The sequence below is a fragment of the Tachyglossus aculeatus genome, chromosome 25 (genome assembly GCF_015852505.1).
Source record: "Tachyglossus aculeatus isolate mTacAcu1 chromosome 25, mTacAcu1.pri, whole genome shotgun sequence".
In the NCBI taxonomy this organism is placed as follows: domain Eukaryota; kingdom Metazoa; phylum Chordata; class Mammalia; order Monotremata; family Tachyglossidae; genus Tachyglossus; species Tachyglossus aculeatus.
In genome coordinates this window covers 21,225,115-21,244,435 of record NC_052090.1, presented here as the reverse complement: position 1 = coordinate 21,244,435, position 19,321 = coordinate 21,225,115, and the positions used below count along the sequence as shown (strand labels likewise).

General features: G+C 41.0%; 1 protein-coding gene across 1 annotated transcript in view; it reads left to right on the top strand.

Moving 5' to 3' along the window:
• Window positions 1-19,321, top strand: part of LOC119945435 (cytochrome P450 7B1) — a 168,467-nt gene that overhangs the window by 131,563 nt on the left and 17,583 nt on the right. The window contains exons 5-7 of the mRNA XM_038766526.1: window positions 4,055-4,191; window positions 15,746-16,336; window positions 16,789-16,995. Of these exons, the coding sequence (XP_038622454.1) occupies window positions 4,055-4,191; window positions 15,746-16,336; window positions 16,789-16,995 (935 nt within the window). The remainder of the gene's footprint in view (window positions 1-4,054; window positions 4,192-15,745; window positions 16,337-16,788; window positions 16,996-19,321) is intronic.

Below are 19,321 nucleotides of genomic sequence, written 5' to 3'. Positions count from 1 at the left end.
CTCTTCCCCTCAGATTATGGCACACATCCCTGTCATGGGCAGAATTAACCACCCCCACCCAGGTTTTCCATCTTTGGGACTATTTTGACCTACAAGAGAGTCTGCTACTCATTCCTAGAGGTTGCAAAAATAAAAATCTGGAAGATTTTTTTCTTTTTTTTTAGCCCCTGGAGTGGATGCTTATCTTACTTTTACTTACATGGCATTGTAAGGATCCCACATCCTTAAACATCTACAAAACAGTATGGCCTAGTGGATAGAGGATGGGTTTGGGAGGCAGAGGACGTAGGTTCTAATCCTGGCTCCGCCACTTAACTGCAGCGTGACCTTGGGCAAATCACTAACTTCTATGTGTCTCTGTTACCTCATCTGTAAAATGGGGACTAAGACTGTGAGCCCCACGTGGAACAACCTGGTTACCTTGTGTCTACCCCAGTGCATAGAACAGTGCTTGGCACATAGTAAGTGCTTAACAAAAACATCATCATCATCCAAACAAAATTATATATTGATGGAATTGATGGAACAAAATTATACTTTCAGTTAGTAGATGGGCATTTTGCTCAGGAAAAATCATAGCATCTTTTTGCACTTCCAGCACAATGTTATTATTTTATAATAAAAAACCCAAATATTTGAAACTTCTCTTTCTTTAGTTTTATTATGATGGTGGATGGTAAAACCTAAGTCCCTGACAGGGTTAATCCAACTACATGAATTTCCGTGCTGTGTATGACAGTAGTAAAGCTTGTGATCCCTTGATCTTTGATTAGATCTGAGCTAGTAAATATCTTGTGATTAATCAAAATGGGTTGTTCTGCATGTAGTATAAGTCACCTCCACAGATGGGATGTAGAATCAGCGTTCTTCGTGAATATTTTGTTTTAATCCTTACTAGAACAGGCTTTTTTTATGTTACTGAGTTCAAATCGGATTTAGGCAACTAAACAACAGTTCTGGGAAGAAATTGGGACTTAAAGAGAACTGTGCCTGTGAAAAATATGGCAGTAGGTCTAGAGAAGAAACTCGTTCATTCTCCAACTTTTAAAAATAGTCATATGTTAAGCCAAAAATGTGAGACATGTAAAATTAAAAATATAACTTGTATTGATCCAGATTCATACTTTCAGAAAGGATAGATTGAGAAAATCCAAAGTTGAGATGTTCGTTGTTCTGTTTTAAACTGCATTTAAGCCCCAAGTTACAAATTTCTCCCTCGGAATTGTATTGTTACGGTCTAATTGCTGGATAACAACCAGCCTTACTTACATAGGCAAAGTGTCTGTCTTTTGTGAAAAGAAGCTCCATTCAGGGGTATTTATTGAGCACTTACTGTGTGCACAGTACTGTACTTTCAGAAGAATAAAATATGATAGAGTTAGTAGATGTGATCCTTGCCCACAAGGAGCTTCCTTGAAGCCTTAGGGTATCCAACATTTACCATCAGTTTCCATTTTCTACTGTCCCCAAACTATTTTCTTTCATTTTTCTGTGTGTGTGTGTTCAAAAATATGGGGATGATGTCCAGGAAAATCCTAAAATGGGTAATAAAAGATTGCAGGACCTATGATTTTATTACACCAAAGAAAAGATCTTTTGTGTATAGGAACCTGTCTAGCTTTAACCTGCCAATGCTGTCATATGAAGAATTGTGTATTATTGAGCCTTGTTCTTAGAGCCCAGGAATTGCAACTGGGGAGAAAAAACCAGGACTAATGGTATGCCATACCTGGATGGTGTGGGGCCCAGGGAGACACCCCCCCCCCCCCAAAAAAGAAACCAAGGAGTAGATTATTCTAGGAGTGGAGCTAGTTTCAGATGCTGGGGACCAGCGTGGCCTAGTGGAAAGGGCCTGGCTCCATAATGTTAGGCTGGTGCTTAGGGTGAAACCTACTCCACTTTAGTAGGGCAGGAACAAGAATTTCTCCTGAAAATTTATCTCCCCCAAATCTCCTTCTTCAGGCAGCCTTAGGACCGTGGTCTAGTGGAAAGAGTACCTGGGAGAATGGGGTGATAGTCCAAGCTCTGCCACTGGCCTGCTGTGCGATCTTTGGCAAGTCTCTTAACCTCTCTGGGCCTTGGTTTCTTCATTTGCAAAATGAGGATAACATAACTACTCTCTGCCTCTTAAATGACCCCCTTGTGGGACAGGGACTGTGTCCGATCTTATTACCTTGTATTTACCCCAGTGCTTAGCACATTAGCACTTAATTGATATTATAGAAAGGAAATTTCACTTTTTTTTTTTTCTTTTTGTTTTTTAAGTGCTCTCCCACTCTCGGACAGAGCCAGGGAGCAATCTGTTCCTGTGTTTTCTCTGCCCTTCGGTATGTGGGGTGTTTGGAGAGTAATAACAATAATGATATTTGTTAAGCACTTACTGTGTGCAAAGCACTGTTCTAAGCACTGGGGGGATACAAGGTGATTAGGTTGTCCCACGTGGGGCTCACAGTCTTCATTCCCATTTTACAGGTGAGGGACCTGAGGCCCAGAGAAGTTGTGACTTGCCCAAAGTCACACAGCAGACAAGTGGCAGAGCTGGGATTAGAACCCATGACCTCTGCGTCCCAAGCCCGTACTCTTTCCACTGAGCCACACTGAGTAGGTTCCTTTGTTCATTCAGTCATATTTATTGAGCACTTACTGTGTGCAGAGCACTGTACTAAGCACTTGGAAGGTACAATTCAGCAATAAAGAGAGACAACCCCTACCCACAACAGGCTTACAGTCTAGAGGGGGGCTATCTTGGGGCCCTTTAGCAGTTGCCTAAATTTATGATCCCAGGAAGGGTCTGACCATATACAACACTGTCCTCTTGTGAGGACAAGTCAGGAGGTGACTTGGTGGATAAATGCTTGCTGCTGACCGATGCTGGTGGTAACAATAATAATAAGAATTCTGGTATTTGTTAAGCACTTACTGTGTGCTAGGCATTGTACTAAGCGCTAGGGTGGATACAAGGAAATTGGGTTGGACACAGCCCCTGTCCCGTGAGGGGCTCACACCCTTAATCCCCATTTTACAGAAGAGATAACTGAAGCACTGAGAAGTAAAGTGACTTGCCCAAGGCCACACAGCAGACAAGTGGTAGAGTCAGGATTAGAACCCATGATCTTCCAACTCCCAAGCCCATGCTCTAGCCACTGTGCCAGGCTGGTGTGCCTGAAGAGGCCATAGAGCAGACGAGGACCAGAACCATTAGTCACCTGGGCAACCGTCCTTCCTGGGAGTGCAAGGTCAGCTTGAGAAAGGAAGGCATAACTCCATGGGTGTTTTGGGAAAGTGAATGTTGATCCTCTGATTTTCTGTTCTCAAGGGAAATCCCCAAGAACCAACTTTCCAGTGTCTCAAAACCTCGGAAGACCAAGCTGTTCCCTGGGTGAACTGCCACCCTGGGAAGATAAAGAACAGTCACCAATCAATCATTAATATTTATTGAGTTTCTCCTGTGGGCAGAGCACCAAATTTAGTGCTTGGGAGAGGACAGTAGAGTTAGTGTGACACAGTTCCTTCCCTCAAGTGGCTTTCAGTCTAGTAGGGGAAATAGACACAAAATAAATTACAGATAGAAAAGGGGAAAAGAAAAACGGATAAGTGGATGAGTAAATGCTTAAATAGTAGGTAAATTGATGTGAACTAAAATAAGGCTAGTGTTTATTGAGTGTCCATGGAGTTCAATGCACCATACTAAGACTTGGGAATTGCAAAGCAAGCAGTAGTACTTGCCCTGCCCACCAGGAGCTTACACTCTAATGTTGCCACAGGTGGGAGTGAGTGCATAGTTGCATAATTGTCACACAAGTGCTGATGTGGCAGTTATGGGGCTATGAATGTCTTAAATGCCAGAGCACCAGCTCTTGCCTCCTGTCCATGCTCATTTCAGCAACAACACTCCCTGCTGCCCATGGTGAAGACAACCCGAGGATCAGAAAGCAGGAAGTAATCTCAAGTCCATTTGGTCCATCCCCTTGTCCAAGGCTGGCCTGGACCCTCACTCAGTGCATGAAGTATTTGTTATTCCAAAGTTTACCTTTCTCCCTGATCTTTTAAACAGGAGACCGAAAGAACCTCCCCTCGTGACTAGTTGGATTCCTTTCCTTGGGAGCGCCTTGCACTTCAAGAATGATCCCTTTCACTTCTTAAAAACTCAGCAGGAAATTCATGGCAGTATCTTCACTGTCTTCTTTGCTGGTAAGAAGCCCTTTCAATAATGCTCTTGTCCTGCTCTATTATGTTTGTTTTATTTTTGCATCTTCCCTTTTTATTGTTTTCTACTAAAATCAAGCATTGTACATGACATTTACATATACTGCCATGGACATATAATAATAATAATAATAATAATAATAATAATGTTGGTATTTGTTAAGCACTTACAATGTTCCAAGCACTGTTCTAAGCACTGGGATAGATACAAGGTTATTAGGTTGTCTCACTTGGGGCTCACAGTCTTGATCCCCATTTTACAGATGAGGTAACTGAGGCACAGAGAAATTAAGTGACTTGCCTGAAGCCACACAGCTGACAAGTGGCGGAGCAGGGATTAGAACCCATGATCTAACTCCTAAGCCCGTGCTCTTTCCACTAAGCCACGCTGCTTCTCAAGGTTATATATATATATACATATATATACCACCAAGGTTAGACCAGCTCATGTGGGGAGGGAGTGTGCACTGAGCTGGGGAAACAAGCGAGGGGCTGGAGGTGGGCTGGTTAGGAGCAAGGCACAGCTAGAAGGTTGGTTTGGCAAAGAGCAGGTGAAGAGAGGTAAAGGGGGGCCAGGTGGTGGAGAGCCTTTTCCTGCCGAAAATTTTTACTTGATGTGAATTCGTAGCAGCGAGTCTGAAATCTAATGCCTAAATCAAAATGGTCAACAAGTCTCAATTCCCGAGGGTTTTCAAAATGGAAGTTAGTTCATTTGCAGTGTTAGTCCCTGCTAATCAGATCTGCTCAGATCAAAGGGTCACAGGCCACCAGCCGTAGCCACTTCCTGTCAAACACAGGGGCTCCAGCTGGGCCCCTAATAATTAAATAATGGTTATTGTATGTTAAGCGCTTACTACGCTTCAAGCACTATTCTAAGCTGTGCAATAGATGCAAGTTAATCAGGTCAGACCCTCAGTGAGAACACTGATCTGTACCACCTAACCCTACTTACCCTAACCTTGGTTCAGTTTGCGTTTGGCTTTCTCCCCTCCAGCATATTCCTGAGTGAAAGGGGCCATGCCAGTTCATTCATTCATTCATTCATTCAGTCGTAGTTATTGAGTGCTTACTGTGAGCGGAGCACTGTACTAAGTGCTTGGAGAGTACAATTCGGAAACAAATAGAGACAATCCCTACCCAACAACGGGCTCACAATCTAGAAGGGGAGAGACAGACAACAAAACAAAGCAAAACAAGTAGACAGGCATCAATAGCATCAATATAAATAAATAGAATTATAGCTATTTAGACATCATTAATAAAATGAATAGAATAATATAATATTAATATTATATTATATTATATTATATATTATAATAATATAATATATGTACATATATACATGAGTGCTTGTCCTGTCCATAGCTGAACTGGGCAGTTGATGGCCATACCAGATAGGTATATCTATTCTTGACCGATCGATTTTTTTAACTTTATCATCCTGATTATTAGTAAGAGCGATGGAATGAAAACCTATGTGCCAATCACTAAGCTAAGAGCCGGGATAAGTCCAAAATAATCAGATCAGAGACTCTCCCTCTCCCTGGCGTACAGTCTAAGAGTGAGAGCAGATCTTAACCCCATTTTGCAGATGAGAAAGCAAAGGCACAAAGAGGTTAAGGGATTTGCACAAGGTCACAGTGCAGACCATTAGCAGGGTTGGGATGAACGCAAAGCTCTTTCTACTAAGTCACGCTGCCTCCACCTACTTTAGATACTTTATTCTTCCTGCTCCTTTATATTAAGATGCTAAATTTTTAGATTTTTAAAATGACATCTTCCCATTCCAACAAGTGAGGGTGGGAGTGAAATGCATGACGCATAATGCATACATACTGTAAGCAGGTTAAATTGCTATCACTTAGACCAACCTGTGGCCAACCGTAGACTAAAGGCTGTTTCTCAGTGACAAATATTATTCTGGCAGTGGCTAAAGAAATCCCCGAGAAAACAATGCATCAAAGTTAGGAGTGGAAAAAATAACATTAAAAGACAAATAAAATTTGCCCCTTTCCTGCCCCCTTTTACTTTGACACCTTGGCAAGGTGCTTGAAGGATGTGTCATGTGATCCATCAGTTTTGTAAGAACCCTGAATTCTTCACGGTCCCAATAGTCTCTTGCTAGAAACTTCCTGGAAACGTTGCAGACACTGACAGACAAGAAAGTGAAAGGTGACATATATGATGCCTCCATCATTTAGGCCTTTGTAGACTGAAGACAGTGCTCTGCAGATTTTATAGGGAGGCACTTGCAATGGTAATCTGCCATGATTTGGCTTCCCAAATGTAACTGGTCAAAACTCGGTAAAAAATTAAGCACTTTAGAACTCATCCCAGTCCCAGAGTACTTCAGTAAATATTTGTATACTCTACTATTTTCTACTATCGATAATCTATTTTAGTGCCTATCTCCCCCTGTAGACTGTAAGGGCAGGGATCAGGTTTACCAACTCTGTGGTAAACCTTAAGTGCCTAGTACAGTGCTCCACACACAGCAAGTGCTCAATACATACCATTGATTGATTGATTGATTGCTAAAATTAAATTGTGCATTTGTAACTTTCCCATTGGGGCCTCCTGTTGTGGGAAATGTTGGCTCACCATGGACTAGCCAGTATTATTAGCAAGACTTTCTTTGGCATAGTACAAGTCCAGTGAAGTGATTTTTTACTATTCCTTCTGTAATTATGCTATTTGTTAATCACTTACTATGTGCTAAATCCTGATTTAGAGGTATAAGATGATCAGATTGGACCCAGTTCCTTCTCCATAATGGGGCTCACAATCTAAGAAAGAAAGCAGTGGCGGTTTCTAGGGAGGAAAGGTCATTTTTGGAAGTTTCTTCAGTTATTCCCAAAGGGATTTTATCTCAACAGCCTCTGTTCCAATTGCCATGGCTGCTGCTGCTTCTAATGATAATCTATATCATTAATGAAGAACTTGACCAGACCCTGATCACAAATCTGGCCCAGAGGGAGGATTCTTGGAAAACTAAGGGAAAACAGGAAACAGTCTTTTCTAATCTTTCCTTTAAAGCTCTTATTTAATCTTTGAAGATTAAATTTCTTCATTTGTTCCAAAAATCAGATTTTTTCTACGAGTTGTATCAAGATATCAAATTGCATTATCTTTCTACAATCTGAATCTGGATTGTGCATTTTTATACCCTGTGTTAATTCTCTAGCCAAAGATTTTGGGTTTAAAGCATATTTTGCTCCTTTGCTTTTGTCCCGTTTTTATCTGGTTAAATCTGAGTTGTTGTTTTATCTGAGACTGTAAGAGCCCTGGCAATGAGGAAATTCGTGTTCTTTGAAAAAGGCACTTCTATATTGGAATCATTCGTGAGAGGAAGCTCAGTGGGAACCTCTAGGTTTCTTTCTTAACCCATTTCACTGCAACTGTATTAAAGATGTCCCAAACACTGGTTCATCCCACTTGTCCCTGCAGTACAGAGGCAGAGATGCTTCCATCTTAGTTTAGAGCCTTTCCAAGTCATTTCTAGTAATAATAATAATAATAATAATGGCATTTGTTAAGTGCTTACTATGTGCAAACCACTGTTCTAAGCCCTGGGGGGGATACAACATGATCAAGTTGTCCCACATGGAGCTCACAGTCCATCCCCATTTTACAGATGAAGTAACTGAGGCTAAGAGAAGTTAAGTGACTTGCCCAAGGTCACACAGCAGACATGTGGCGGAGCCGGGATTGGAACCCATGACCTCTGACTCCAAAGCCCATGCTCTTTCCACTGAACCACACTGCTTCTACAATTTAGTTCATTTTCCTGAACCTCAATGTGGTCAGGATCCTGAATCAAATGAGGAGAAATTATCGACCCTTCTAAGCTTACCTCTTTATCAAAATATATGTTGGCCTCAATCTCACATTAGTTGCTAAGAATAATAATAATGATATTTCTCAAGTGCTTATAGTGTGCCAAGCACTGTTCTAAGCTCTGGGGTAGATACAAGGTAAGCATGTTGTCCCACTTCGGGCTCACAGTCTAAATTCCCATTTTACAGATGAACTAACTGAATCACAGAGAAGTTGAGAGGCTTGCCCAAAGTCACACAGCAGACAAGTGGCAGAGGCAGGGTTAAAACCCATGTCCTCTGACTCCCAATCCTGTGCTCTTTCCACTAAGCCACACCACACTGGAATCTTCTGCTGTTTGAATAGTGGGCGAAGAAGACTTTCTCTGCATATGGCAAGAGATCATCCCCCCTTGTAGATGTCTTCTTACCAGCTTTTCCTCTCCCCATTATGAGAATTCAGGTGCTGTCAATAGAATCTATTGATGCAGCCAGCCTAGCAGAAAGAGCAAAGACCTGGGTTCTAATCCCAGCTCTGCCACTTGCCTGCTGGGTAAGTCAGCTGATTTGTTTTTAGCCACCCCAGCTCTTAATACAGTGCCTGGCACATAATGAGCCTTTAACAAACACCACAATTATTATTAGTAGTAGTATTATTACTTCTCCATGTTTCAATTTCATCATCTGAAAAATAGGGATTCAATTACTGTTCTCCCTCCCCTTTAGAGTGTGAGCCCCATTTGGGACAGGGATTGGGTCTGACCTGGTTGTCTTGTATCTACCCCAGCACATAGTAAATGCTTCGTAAATTCCACAATTATTATTATTGTTATTATTATCATCATCACCATCATCGATGCATATTGTTCTAATGATTGGTTCTCAAAATAGTTCATTTGGAAAATGGGGACCGATGTGGTTGAGTCGCTGGCTCTAACCCATACCAGTAATGCGATTCTGCTGGTGATGAGCAAATGATTGTCATGCCCAAAAGTCACAAGGGACGTGGATGTCATCTTAATCAAGAAATTAAAAGGCACATCTTTCCATGAGAAACAATGTAAATTCCTGACCTGTCGCAGAAAATAGTTCTCTAATTGGTTTTGTGTGGTGGTGCAGCAGAATCGTTTTCCCTAAACGTCACACTGGAGAAGCACTGCTGTACATCATTGTCAACAGTTCAGGGAAATCTCCCTAATAAGAGCATGATTACATAAATGCGATCATCTTCGAGAGAAAATAAGTTGTCCCTCTATTGTAGTAGCCCCCCAACCAACCTTTCTGGCTCTTTAAGAATAAAAAATGGGTTAGACTAAACTAAATTAAGAACTTGGAACCAGCATGGTCTAGAGGGAAAACCATGGGTCTGGGAATCAGAGGACCTGTGTTCCAATCCTGTGTCCACCACTTGTCCGCTATGACCTTGGGTAAATCACTTTACTTTTCTGTCCCTCGATTACCTAATCTGTAAAATGGGGGTTAAAACTGTGAGCCCCAAGTGGGACATGAACTGTGTCCAACCTGATTATCTTGCATCTACCCTAGCGCTTAGTGTAGTTTCCAGCACATAGTAATTGCTTACCTTTAAAAAAATGAAATGAAATGAAAAAAACTTGAATCTCGAAGTACAGACAGCATTTTCACTGGTTCCCAAATTTTTGTCTACTTTATTAGTAAATATTGGGATAATAGGGAGCAGAACATTTGAGTCACCAGTTTCATTCAAAAAATCATGTCTACACCTCATCACTGGTTCTGAGCACACTAAGCCTTCTTTCAAGTGCACACATTTCTATTAAATGTACAGAACAGTGGGTTAAAAGTTGCACTTTGAATAAAGACGACTTTTGCCGGAGTGCTTCTGCCATTTAGTTCCTACTAGAAACAAATTGGGAAAGCCACCATAAAGCATGAATTACCTTTGATCGTGAACATTTTGAGAATTCTAGGGTGATCCATTAGCATAATTTCATAACTCTCATCCAAATTCTGGTTTCTTCAGGGGAACTCATCCCTGAAGAATTCTTCTGTTGAATTCACAGTTGACAGTTTTCAATTTGTCACACTGGTCTTCTGTTCTCAGTGTTCTATGTACTGGATTTTCCTGGCCATTTCTGGGACTAGAAGCAGTAAAAATAGAGCCATAGACATAGTACAGGAGTATTTTTTAAATTATATACTCTTAAATTCTTAGGTCTTAGATTGTGAGCCTTATGTGAGATGGGAAAAGTTCTGGGCATATAATACATGTTAAATAAATACTATAATGATTAATACCGCCTCTCCTCGTAGTAGCTTCTAAAGAACATGGGTATAGATTTATTATCAGAACTGGAACTTTAGGTCCAGTTTCTGTTGATTTGGGTAAATAGTCTATCACAGGAAACTCCTACAGATAGGCTAGAATTCAAATGCTTTAGGAAAGTTACGTCTCCACTCTCATACTCTGGGCCATGTTTAGCCCACTGCTAGAAGTATCAATGTGGCAATCTCTGAATATAAGATGAAGCATCAACTTGCTCTCGTTGATGAAAATATGTTTGACTTTGAGGTCATGGGTTTGGGCTTAAATGATCAAATATTCCATTAATGATACTTACTGAGTACTTACTGTGTGCAGAGCACTCTGCTTAGCATTACGGAGACTACATTAGAGTTAGAAGACATGGTCAGAGATGCTAACTTTTCCATTTGAGCTTTGGGGCAGAGATGGGGCAGTAATTTTAGGAGAGATGAGGTCAGGGGAGGGTCAGGATTTAAAAAAGCCAATGGGCTAAAACAAGACACTTCTTTGGGCCATGTCAGCTCTGATTAGAATCTTGGATCTTTGCAGAGACCTCAGATGAGCAAGTCAGTGTCTAATCTTAAAAAGCTATTGGGGCGATCACCCACATTCACCCCAGTGGAGTGGGCACCTATGTGTATGATCCCTGCCTTCCAGAAGTAGCCAGTGTAGCAGGGGAGACGGATACAAAATAATGTACAGAAAGGCTTGTGATTCATTCAGAAATATATATATATATAGTCCTAGGTTTGAATCCTGCTCTGTAGGAGTCTGACTGCAGGCTGAGGAAACCCTCAACACCATAAATTGACTTCTCGTAGTTGTTTTCAATTCCAAAAAAAGGCGTCGGAAGTTGGATACATTAGTAAAGGAGATTTGCAAAATTTAAAAAGAAAAAAAACTAGGTGGTTTAAAAAATTAGGAATTTCTTGTAAACCTGGATTCCATCCGATTTCAGGAAGAAAAAATGATAAAGTTTTATTGGGGCATCACTGTTTAGCAGGTGATGGAAGAATCAACCAAATTTTCATTCTTAATTTAAAACCAGTGGAATTTAGGAATGGGGAATTAAACATTTAACAAATACAGCTATTATTATTATTATTACTGTTATTATTCCTGTGTTTTAATTTCTTGTTATGTGACATGAAGGCACTTGGAAAGTATTGCTATTGGGTGATTTAGAGCTTATTGTTAGACAATTTTTTTTTAGAAGCTCCACCAATAGCCACATCCTAACTCTCAGTCCTTAAGGGCATTTCTGATAATGAATGTTTGGCCCTGGCGTGTTATTCATCGGGCCTGTAGTTCATTTCCCATAGAATTTGAGGGAAGCATGCTATATGGTCTTCCTTGATTGACATCAAGAGGCAAGGCTAGTGGGATAGTGGGGAATAGTGGAAAATCTACTATCGGGTGATTCTTGGTGAAAAAGAGGTTAGAAGTACTGATAGCCAATACAGTCGAAACTTCAACCTTAGTGGTCATCGCTTATCAATTTTACACATTCCTGAAAAGTTAGTGGCCCAGAATTTCATGTTGGGAGAGATGGGTGCCATTTTTACCCTACAGTATTTTAACCAGATATATCCGGAAACTCTCCAAGGGATATTATTTATTCTTGAGTGAATGCTGACAGCAACCTTATCACTGTTGATAACAGAGCAAGAGATACCGTCCCTGCCATGTGATCTGTCTGAGGGACTTGAGAGAATGTTTCGTCCGGCTACTTTCTTTGTCTTCACGAAACCTCTTTCAAGCATCTATCAGCCATTTGTGCCCTTCAGAACAACTTTTTCTCGTGAGCTTTCTTTGTTAGGAGGAAATTGAAATTCATTTTATGAATGTATGTGTGTTTGCTAAATGTCTGATTAAAGATCACAAAGAAACTCATATTTTGCATCTCAAATTAGCAGATGGTGGACAGATGGTTTAAATTAATATTAATTAAAAAAAACTTAACTTAAATTGTTTACACTGCAGATTCAAAGTTGGAGAGCCAGCTAACATCTCCAGGGTTATTAGCACTCTAAAACCTACTTGTAAGAAAAAAAGTCAATCAAAACCAGGCACCTCAAAAGAAAATTTAATCCTGATCTCAGTCGGAAAGGTGGAGACAAAGATAAACTGTCTTGAGGTGGAGAGGGTGGAGATTGGATTTGGGTGAGAGAGAAATAGAGAGAGGGAGAGAGAGAGAGAGAGAGACTGACTTTGGGGTGCAGCCAGGAATGTGGAGTCCATGAAGAAAGGGAAAGGAGAAATAAATTACAAAAATGTGTGCCAGCCCTAAAATAATGTGTGAAGTTTAAAAGACACTCGTCTACTATATTATGAAATGAAATTGACATGAGAGAACTCTCATTTGAAGAAAATAGTCACTGACCTGTCTGGGTGCCCATGTTTCTCTCTCAATCGATGCAGAGACGTGGGAGATTGATCAATCAGTGTTAATTATGGAGTGCCCATTTTATGCAAAGAGCTGTACTAAGCCCTTATGGCAGGCAGACTTCAAAGAGCTCCACTTGGAACCTGTCAGGCCTCTCAGCGGCTGTGAGACATGAGGGCCCGGTACCCCATCCCTGAAAGCTGCATCCCTTCTTTCCTCCCCTCCCCCTTCTTCCATTGCATTCCCACCAGGGAGAGGGCCCCCATGCTGATTTTTTTTCCCACTTCACCTTTGAACAAACCAAACAGTTTTTTGGATTTCTTTTTTCAAATTCATTGGCAGTTACTCAGCTTTTCAAGTTCCCATTAAGGCATATCATCTGGGCTCAGTATAGAAATAGTGATGTGAAATGTGGTTCGTTTTAAAACGCGTCCCTAGGAGAGGGTAAACCAGGAAACTGAAACCTACAGTATCTGCTTTAAGCAGCCCTCAGAAAGTTAAGGTGAGTATCCAGAGATTCAGAAGAGAGTTCACAACAGCCATGTCTAATCATCTCCTTCCTAGGAAAATGGATTCCATTGAAAAGGGGAAAAAATGAGATTTCAGATAACAGGTGCATAATAACCACTTCTAGAAAGAACTAAGAATCAAAGAAATGCCTATTTTAGAAATTCTTCCGGGAACCATTGTGTAGGAAGAGTGTGCGTTTTGGAGTCAGGAGACCCGGGTTCTAGTCCCAAGTCAACCCTTGACCTGCTGGGTAACCTTGGGCAATTCACTCAACCTCTCACTCCACTCAACCTTAAATCTTTTAACTGAAGATAAGTCCTGATCTGAGTCTAAAATGAGAAAATTGATGCATGAACCCTTTGGAAAAATAAGTGTCATACTAGTTTATAGTTTCAGGACTTTCCAGACAACCCCGCTGTTCTGAGGATGGTTTGGGGGCTCTTCTGAAGAGATGACCCTCAAAGTAGGGCCACGGTGGGCACCCCCAGAGTAAGGCTTGGAGAGAGGAAAGCACCACCATCCTGTCATAAGTGCAGGGATGGGTAACTCCAAATTCCCCTGGAAAAGTCAGCAAGTGTGTTAATTAGTTTCTTATGACTCCATCTCCCATCGAGTGTACTGGACTAGGGGTCGTATTTTCTCTTGACGCCCCCAGTTCTTCTCTGAGGTGGGGCACCATCTTTAGAGAACCAGCATTAAGGTAAACTTGGCCTGGAGAATGAGCCCGATACTACTCACGGCCGCACAACCGACCCTGCTGTGTCCCAAGACACGCATAGTTAGGAGAGCATTCACTCGCCCTGCCCTCGCCTTCGAGTCGAAATGTGTAGTGTTCTAGCACTACTGAGTGTATTGATCATTCTCGTCCCATACTGAAAATATAATAAGGCTGACATGGGAGGAGAGTCTTCGATCATGCCAGATGATCCCTTGAGGGCAGAGATCATGTCTACCTATTCTGTTGTACTCTTGCAAGCGCTTAGGGCAGTGCTCTGCACAGAGTAAGCCCTCGATAAATGCCGTTTAATTTTTTATGCTATTTCTTAAGCACTAATTTATGTGTCAAGCACTGTTCTAAGTGCTGACTCAAATGCCATCGAGTTGCTTCCAGTTCATTGCGACTCTATGGATATGTTTTCCCCAGAACATCGTGTCTTCTGCCTTATTCCATAACCTTGCCCAACATTTCTTCTGTTATCGTTGGTATGGTTTCTATCCATCTAGCTGCTGGTCTGCCTCTTCCAGGTCTTCCCTGGACTTTTCTTAGCACTGGGGTAGATGCAGGTTAATCAGTTTGGACATGGTCCCTGACCCACATGGGGCTCACAGTCTAAATAGGAGGGAGAACAGGTACTGAATCCCATTTTACAATTTAGGAAACTGAGGCACTGAGGAGTCAAGTGACTTCCTCAAAGTCACACAGCAGAGCCATGATTAGATTTGATATTTTATACTTGATGTTCACTCCACTGCCAACCCCACAGCACTTATGTACATGTCTTTAAATTATTTATTATGAATTACTCATTTATTCATATGGTTGTCTGTCTCCCCTTGTAGACTGTAACCTCATTATGGGCGGGGAACGTGTCTGCTAATTCTCTTGTGTTATAGTCTCCCAAGTGCCTAGAACAGTGTTTTGCATGTAATAAGCACTCAATAAATAGGATTGATTGATTGATTCTAGGCCCTTGCTTTTTCCACTAGGCCCTAAATGTATTGATAATAAATCACTGGGGACGGGATACAGGGCAGCAGTTCTGATGGTTTGGCCCAACCAGGCCACCCCTCCTGCCCCCAAGAACTGAAGGGAAGGTTTGGAGGGTGCCAGAGAGACCCTGTTGCCTTGAGCTTCCTCTTCATCTTCAAGCCATTCATCAGCCACATTTAATCTCCATTTTCTCTCACTGATTTTGCCTACCGTTGATAAGCACTGTCTCTTCTCATTAAATACGGAAGGAGGTAAGGTAGAGTGCTCATGCCATCCAGGCCAGTTGTATTGTTCTTTCTTCTGGCTTTCAGTGCTTGCTATTTGTAGATGAGAGTGAAGAGTCAGGAAACTGGTCAAGGAGACAAGCAAGGAAGAAAAATGTTTCCATGCGGTAACTGGGCCCTAGTGAACAGTGAAACAAATGAAGGCAGCAAAGTCTAATGCAGTAACGTGACCAGAACAGAACAGAATTCTGTTTAATTAAAAAATTAAATGGATATTTTCTATAATAGAATCACTTTTGTCAATAGGAGCATTACTTTAAAAAAAACTAAACAAAAACAACAACCTTTGCTCTTTGTTTCAATGTTCAGAAATTCCACCTTCACCTCACTTTCTCTTTCCAGTGGAGTCTTTAAGACTAGTTATCACAGTGCCGAATGAATTGTGTAAAAATATCTAGTTCCTGTCTTTTCTTGGGTTAAGTGAACACAACATGCTTAAGTAATGTTTTGGAATTTATGCCGAAGTAGTGTTTTCTGCTGGTCCAATATGGCTTTCAAATTCATTATTCTCCCAGGAACCCTTTTTTCTGTTCTCTTCTCTGCCTTCAGGAAAATACATTACATTCATCCTGGACCCATTCCAGTTTCCCATGATCACCAGAACCAGCAAGCATTTTGACTTCAGAGAGGTTGCATACCAATTGGGCCAAAAAGTCTTTGACTACCAGCCCTTGAAAACCACACCGAACCTCAGCAAAGACATCCACGAATCCTTTCGTTACCTCCAGGGCAAACCTTTGGACAAACTGGTGAGCCAGATGATGTACAATTTTCAGTGTATATTTGAGGAGAAGTTTTCCAGAATGGCAGATTGGGAAACAGAACAAATGTACACGTTCTGCCACGCTGTAATATTTGAAGCCACGTTTACAACCTTGTATGGAAAGTATCCTGCTGCAGATGGCCACAGAGTTATTAATGAAATAAGAGAAAAATTTGCAAAGTTCGATGCCAACTTTGTGAAGTTAGCAGCAAACATTCCGATTGAGTTGCTAGGCTCCACCAAGAAGAATCGCGAGTTCCTTATACGACAGTTTATGCCTGAGCACATGGTCAAGAGGCAACTGGCTGCCGAGGTTATACAATTTAGAAAAGAATTCTTGGAGAAGTACAAGTCGCTCCAGGGTTATAGCAAAGCAGGTAGGAAGCGTGTGAGTGATTACTTGTCTAAAATCAAATAATTTACTAGAGACCTTTGAAATAAAAAGGCAAAATGGCGACCTTGAAATGTTTTATGCTCTTTCTAATTGACTAATGATAAAATGTTTTACTCTCAAACAACCCTCTATGATAATTGATTTTTTTTTGCTGAGGTGGTAAAACAAGATACTTAATGGTGATAATGAGAAAGATTATAACTGAGCTGCATTTACTCCCCTTATTCTTTCCCTCCCCTCCCCCCCACCCCCCAACATTACATTTTAAACTATTCTCATTAAGCAGAAAATTAGACTTCAGAAGCCTATTGGTCCTCATTAGCATTCACTGATCCTTGGCTGGGTCTGTGTCCTAACATCTTTTAATTAGCACACTGCAAATCTAATCAGTGTAATAAATGCTATTAATCTTCCTTTTCACTTATTTTCTCCCAGCACATCATTTTGGCTTTCTGTGGGCCTCTGTGGGAAACACAATTCCAGCTACATTCTGGGCCATGTATTATCTTCTGCGGCACCCAGAAGCTCTGGCAGCGGTGCGTGACGAAATTGACCATTTGCTGCAGTCAACAGGTCAAGAGAACAGGCCGGGCAGCCTCATCTACCTCACCAGAGAACAATTGGACAACCTGGTCTACCTAGGTAATTTATTTTTATCTGTTCTGAAGAAAAGACGGGACCACTCGGAAAAGTCCGTTCATCACTCGTCTCTGTTTACGGGAAGGTGGAGGACACAGCTGCTTAATTGACATAATAACACCCATTTACATCAATTATAAATTAGGTAGTTTATAGCTGTAGATACTCTTGTCGCATGTAAACATTAAGGCCTAGGTAATTAACTATGCAAGGTATGGAAAAGGCTCAATCAAAGCTTTGCAATTATTTGAAAAAAGTTTATGCCTATTAAGTTGTTTGATTCTGAGCATCTGCTGGAGTGTTAATGCATTTCAACCAGTTCTGCACTGCACCACCAAGATAGGTATTTTGGGGATTAAAAGGAAAGTTTTTAGGAAAATCAATTTGTGTTTACAATGTAATTGATATTCCCTAAAATTGTGCCTATCTCTTCAGGCCTAAGATCACACCCATCTTCCCAGTCTCTTTTTCCTCCCATCTGAAATTCATTTTGTGTCTGTCTCCCTCATTAGGCCCTAAACTTCTTACAGGCTTTTAGTTACATGGGTCTTCCAACTGTATGAATACTGTTGATTGACCAAGTTCCTAATGCCTTTTGCAGGATGAGAAACACAATTAATCAATCAATGGTATTTATTGAGCGCTTACTGTGTGCGGTGCACTGTACAAAGCACTGGGTGGGAACATAGTACAAGAGAGTAGGTAGTCACGATACCTAAACCTCTGAGACTATTGGGAATAACATTCTAAATAAATCCTAGCCAAAGTCCAAAATCTTAATTAATACCTGGATGTTAGAGTGTGAAGACGATAAGCACTCCCTCAGTGGGTGTTGCATTTTACTCTCCAGACTTCTTGGAGTTGTCTACAGTCATTATTATTATTATTATGGAATTTTTTAAGCGCTATGTGCCAGGCACTGTACTAAGTACTAGAAATGTTGAACTGTTATTGAAATGTAGCCACACATTTCCTTCCAGCAACAATAATTCTACCTAAAATGATTGCTTCTGCAACAAATTCTGGCTTTTCCAGAGAAATTCTGGCTCTTCCACAAGCAAATATGCATGGAACAAGAAGATCTTGCTTAACTGAATGTCTTGGGATTTTTTAAATTTGGGATTTTTTATTGTATTTGTTGTTGTCATTGTTGTTAAACGGCAAATACAGCCCTGGTCTATGTAGAAAGGTCAAAATGATAAAAGGACTCATTCATTCATTCAATCGTATTTATTGAGCGCTTAGTGTGTGCAGAGCATTGTACCGAGTGCTTGGAAAGTACAATTCAGCAATAAAGAGAGACAATCCTTGCCTACACCAGGCTTACTGTCTAGAAGGGGGGAGACAGACACCGAAACAAGTAACCAGGCATCAATATAAATAAACAGAATTATAGATATATACAAATCAAAACAAGTAAACAGGCATCAATATAAATAAATAGAATTATAGATATACACATATATACAAAAGTGCTGTGGGCTGAGAGGGCCGTAAGAGCAAAGGTGGTGAGTCGAGATGGCACGGAAGGGAACGGGAATTGAGGAAAAGGGGATTGATTGGCTCTAGACCATAAGCTTCTTGTGAGTAGGGAATGTGTCCACCAACTCTGTGATATTATACTCTTCCAAGCACTTAGTACAGTGCTCTGCACACAGAAAATGCTTAATAATTATGATCGATTTTTAGGGACCATAGTCTGAATTTCAGTTAATTCATATTCACTCTAGTGCTTAGTACAGCGCTCAGCTCAAAATGTGTTCGATACCATTACTACTACTCCTGCTATTGCTCCTAATGTTACGTTGGTCAATAGAAGGTCAGTCTCCTTCTTCACTTTGGGTGCCTACTTTGTGATAAATTTTCTATTGATTTGGCTGGGGTAGGGAAATTGCCAGTACACTTGATCAGTACAGTACAAATGGCTGTTAATTTTTTTCTTTCATGGAAGTCTCCCAGGGCCAGTTTAAGCACTTCCATAAAAGTGGGTAAAATCCCGCCCACTTGATTGATCAATCAATCAGTAGTATTTACTGAGCATTAATTGTATGCCACACCCAGACCTATGCATCTGAGAGAGTTTCTTACCCTTGAAGAGCTTCTAGTCTAGTGTGAGAGACAGACACTGAACTAATTTGCAGATAGGCAGAAGAAAGAAAATAGATATATAGGGGTTTTATTCCTCGTTTAGGGATTTACTGTTACTGGTGAGGTCTGTTCTAGGTTTTGCCATAGGCAGATACGGTTTCTAGCAAGGTTGATGAGCTAAGTGATTTCCAGATAGTTTTGCGTGGGTTCCCAAACGAATTTCACCCAGGAGCATATGTTT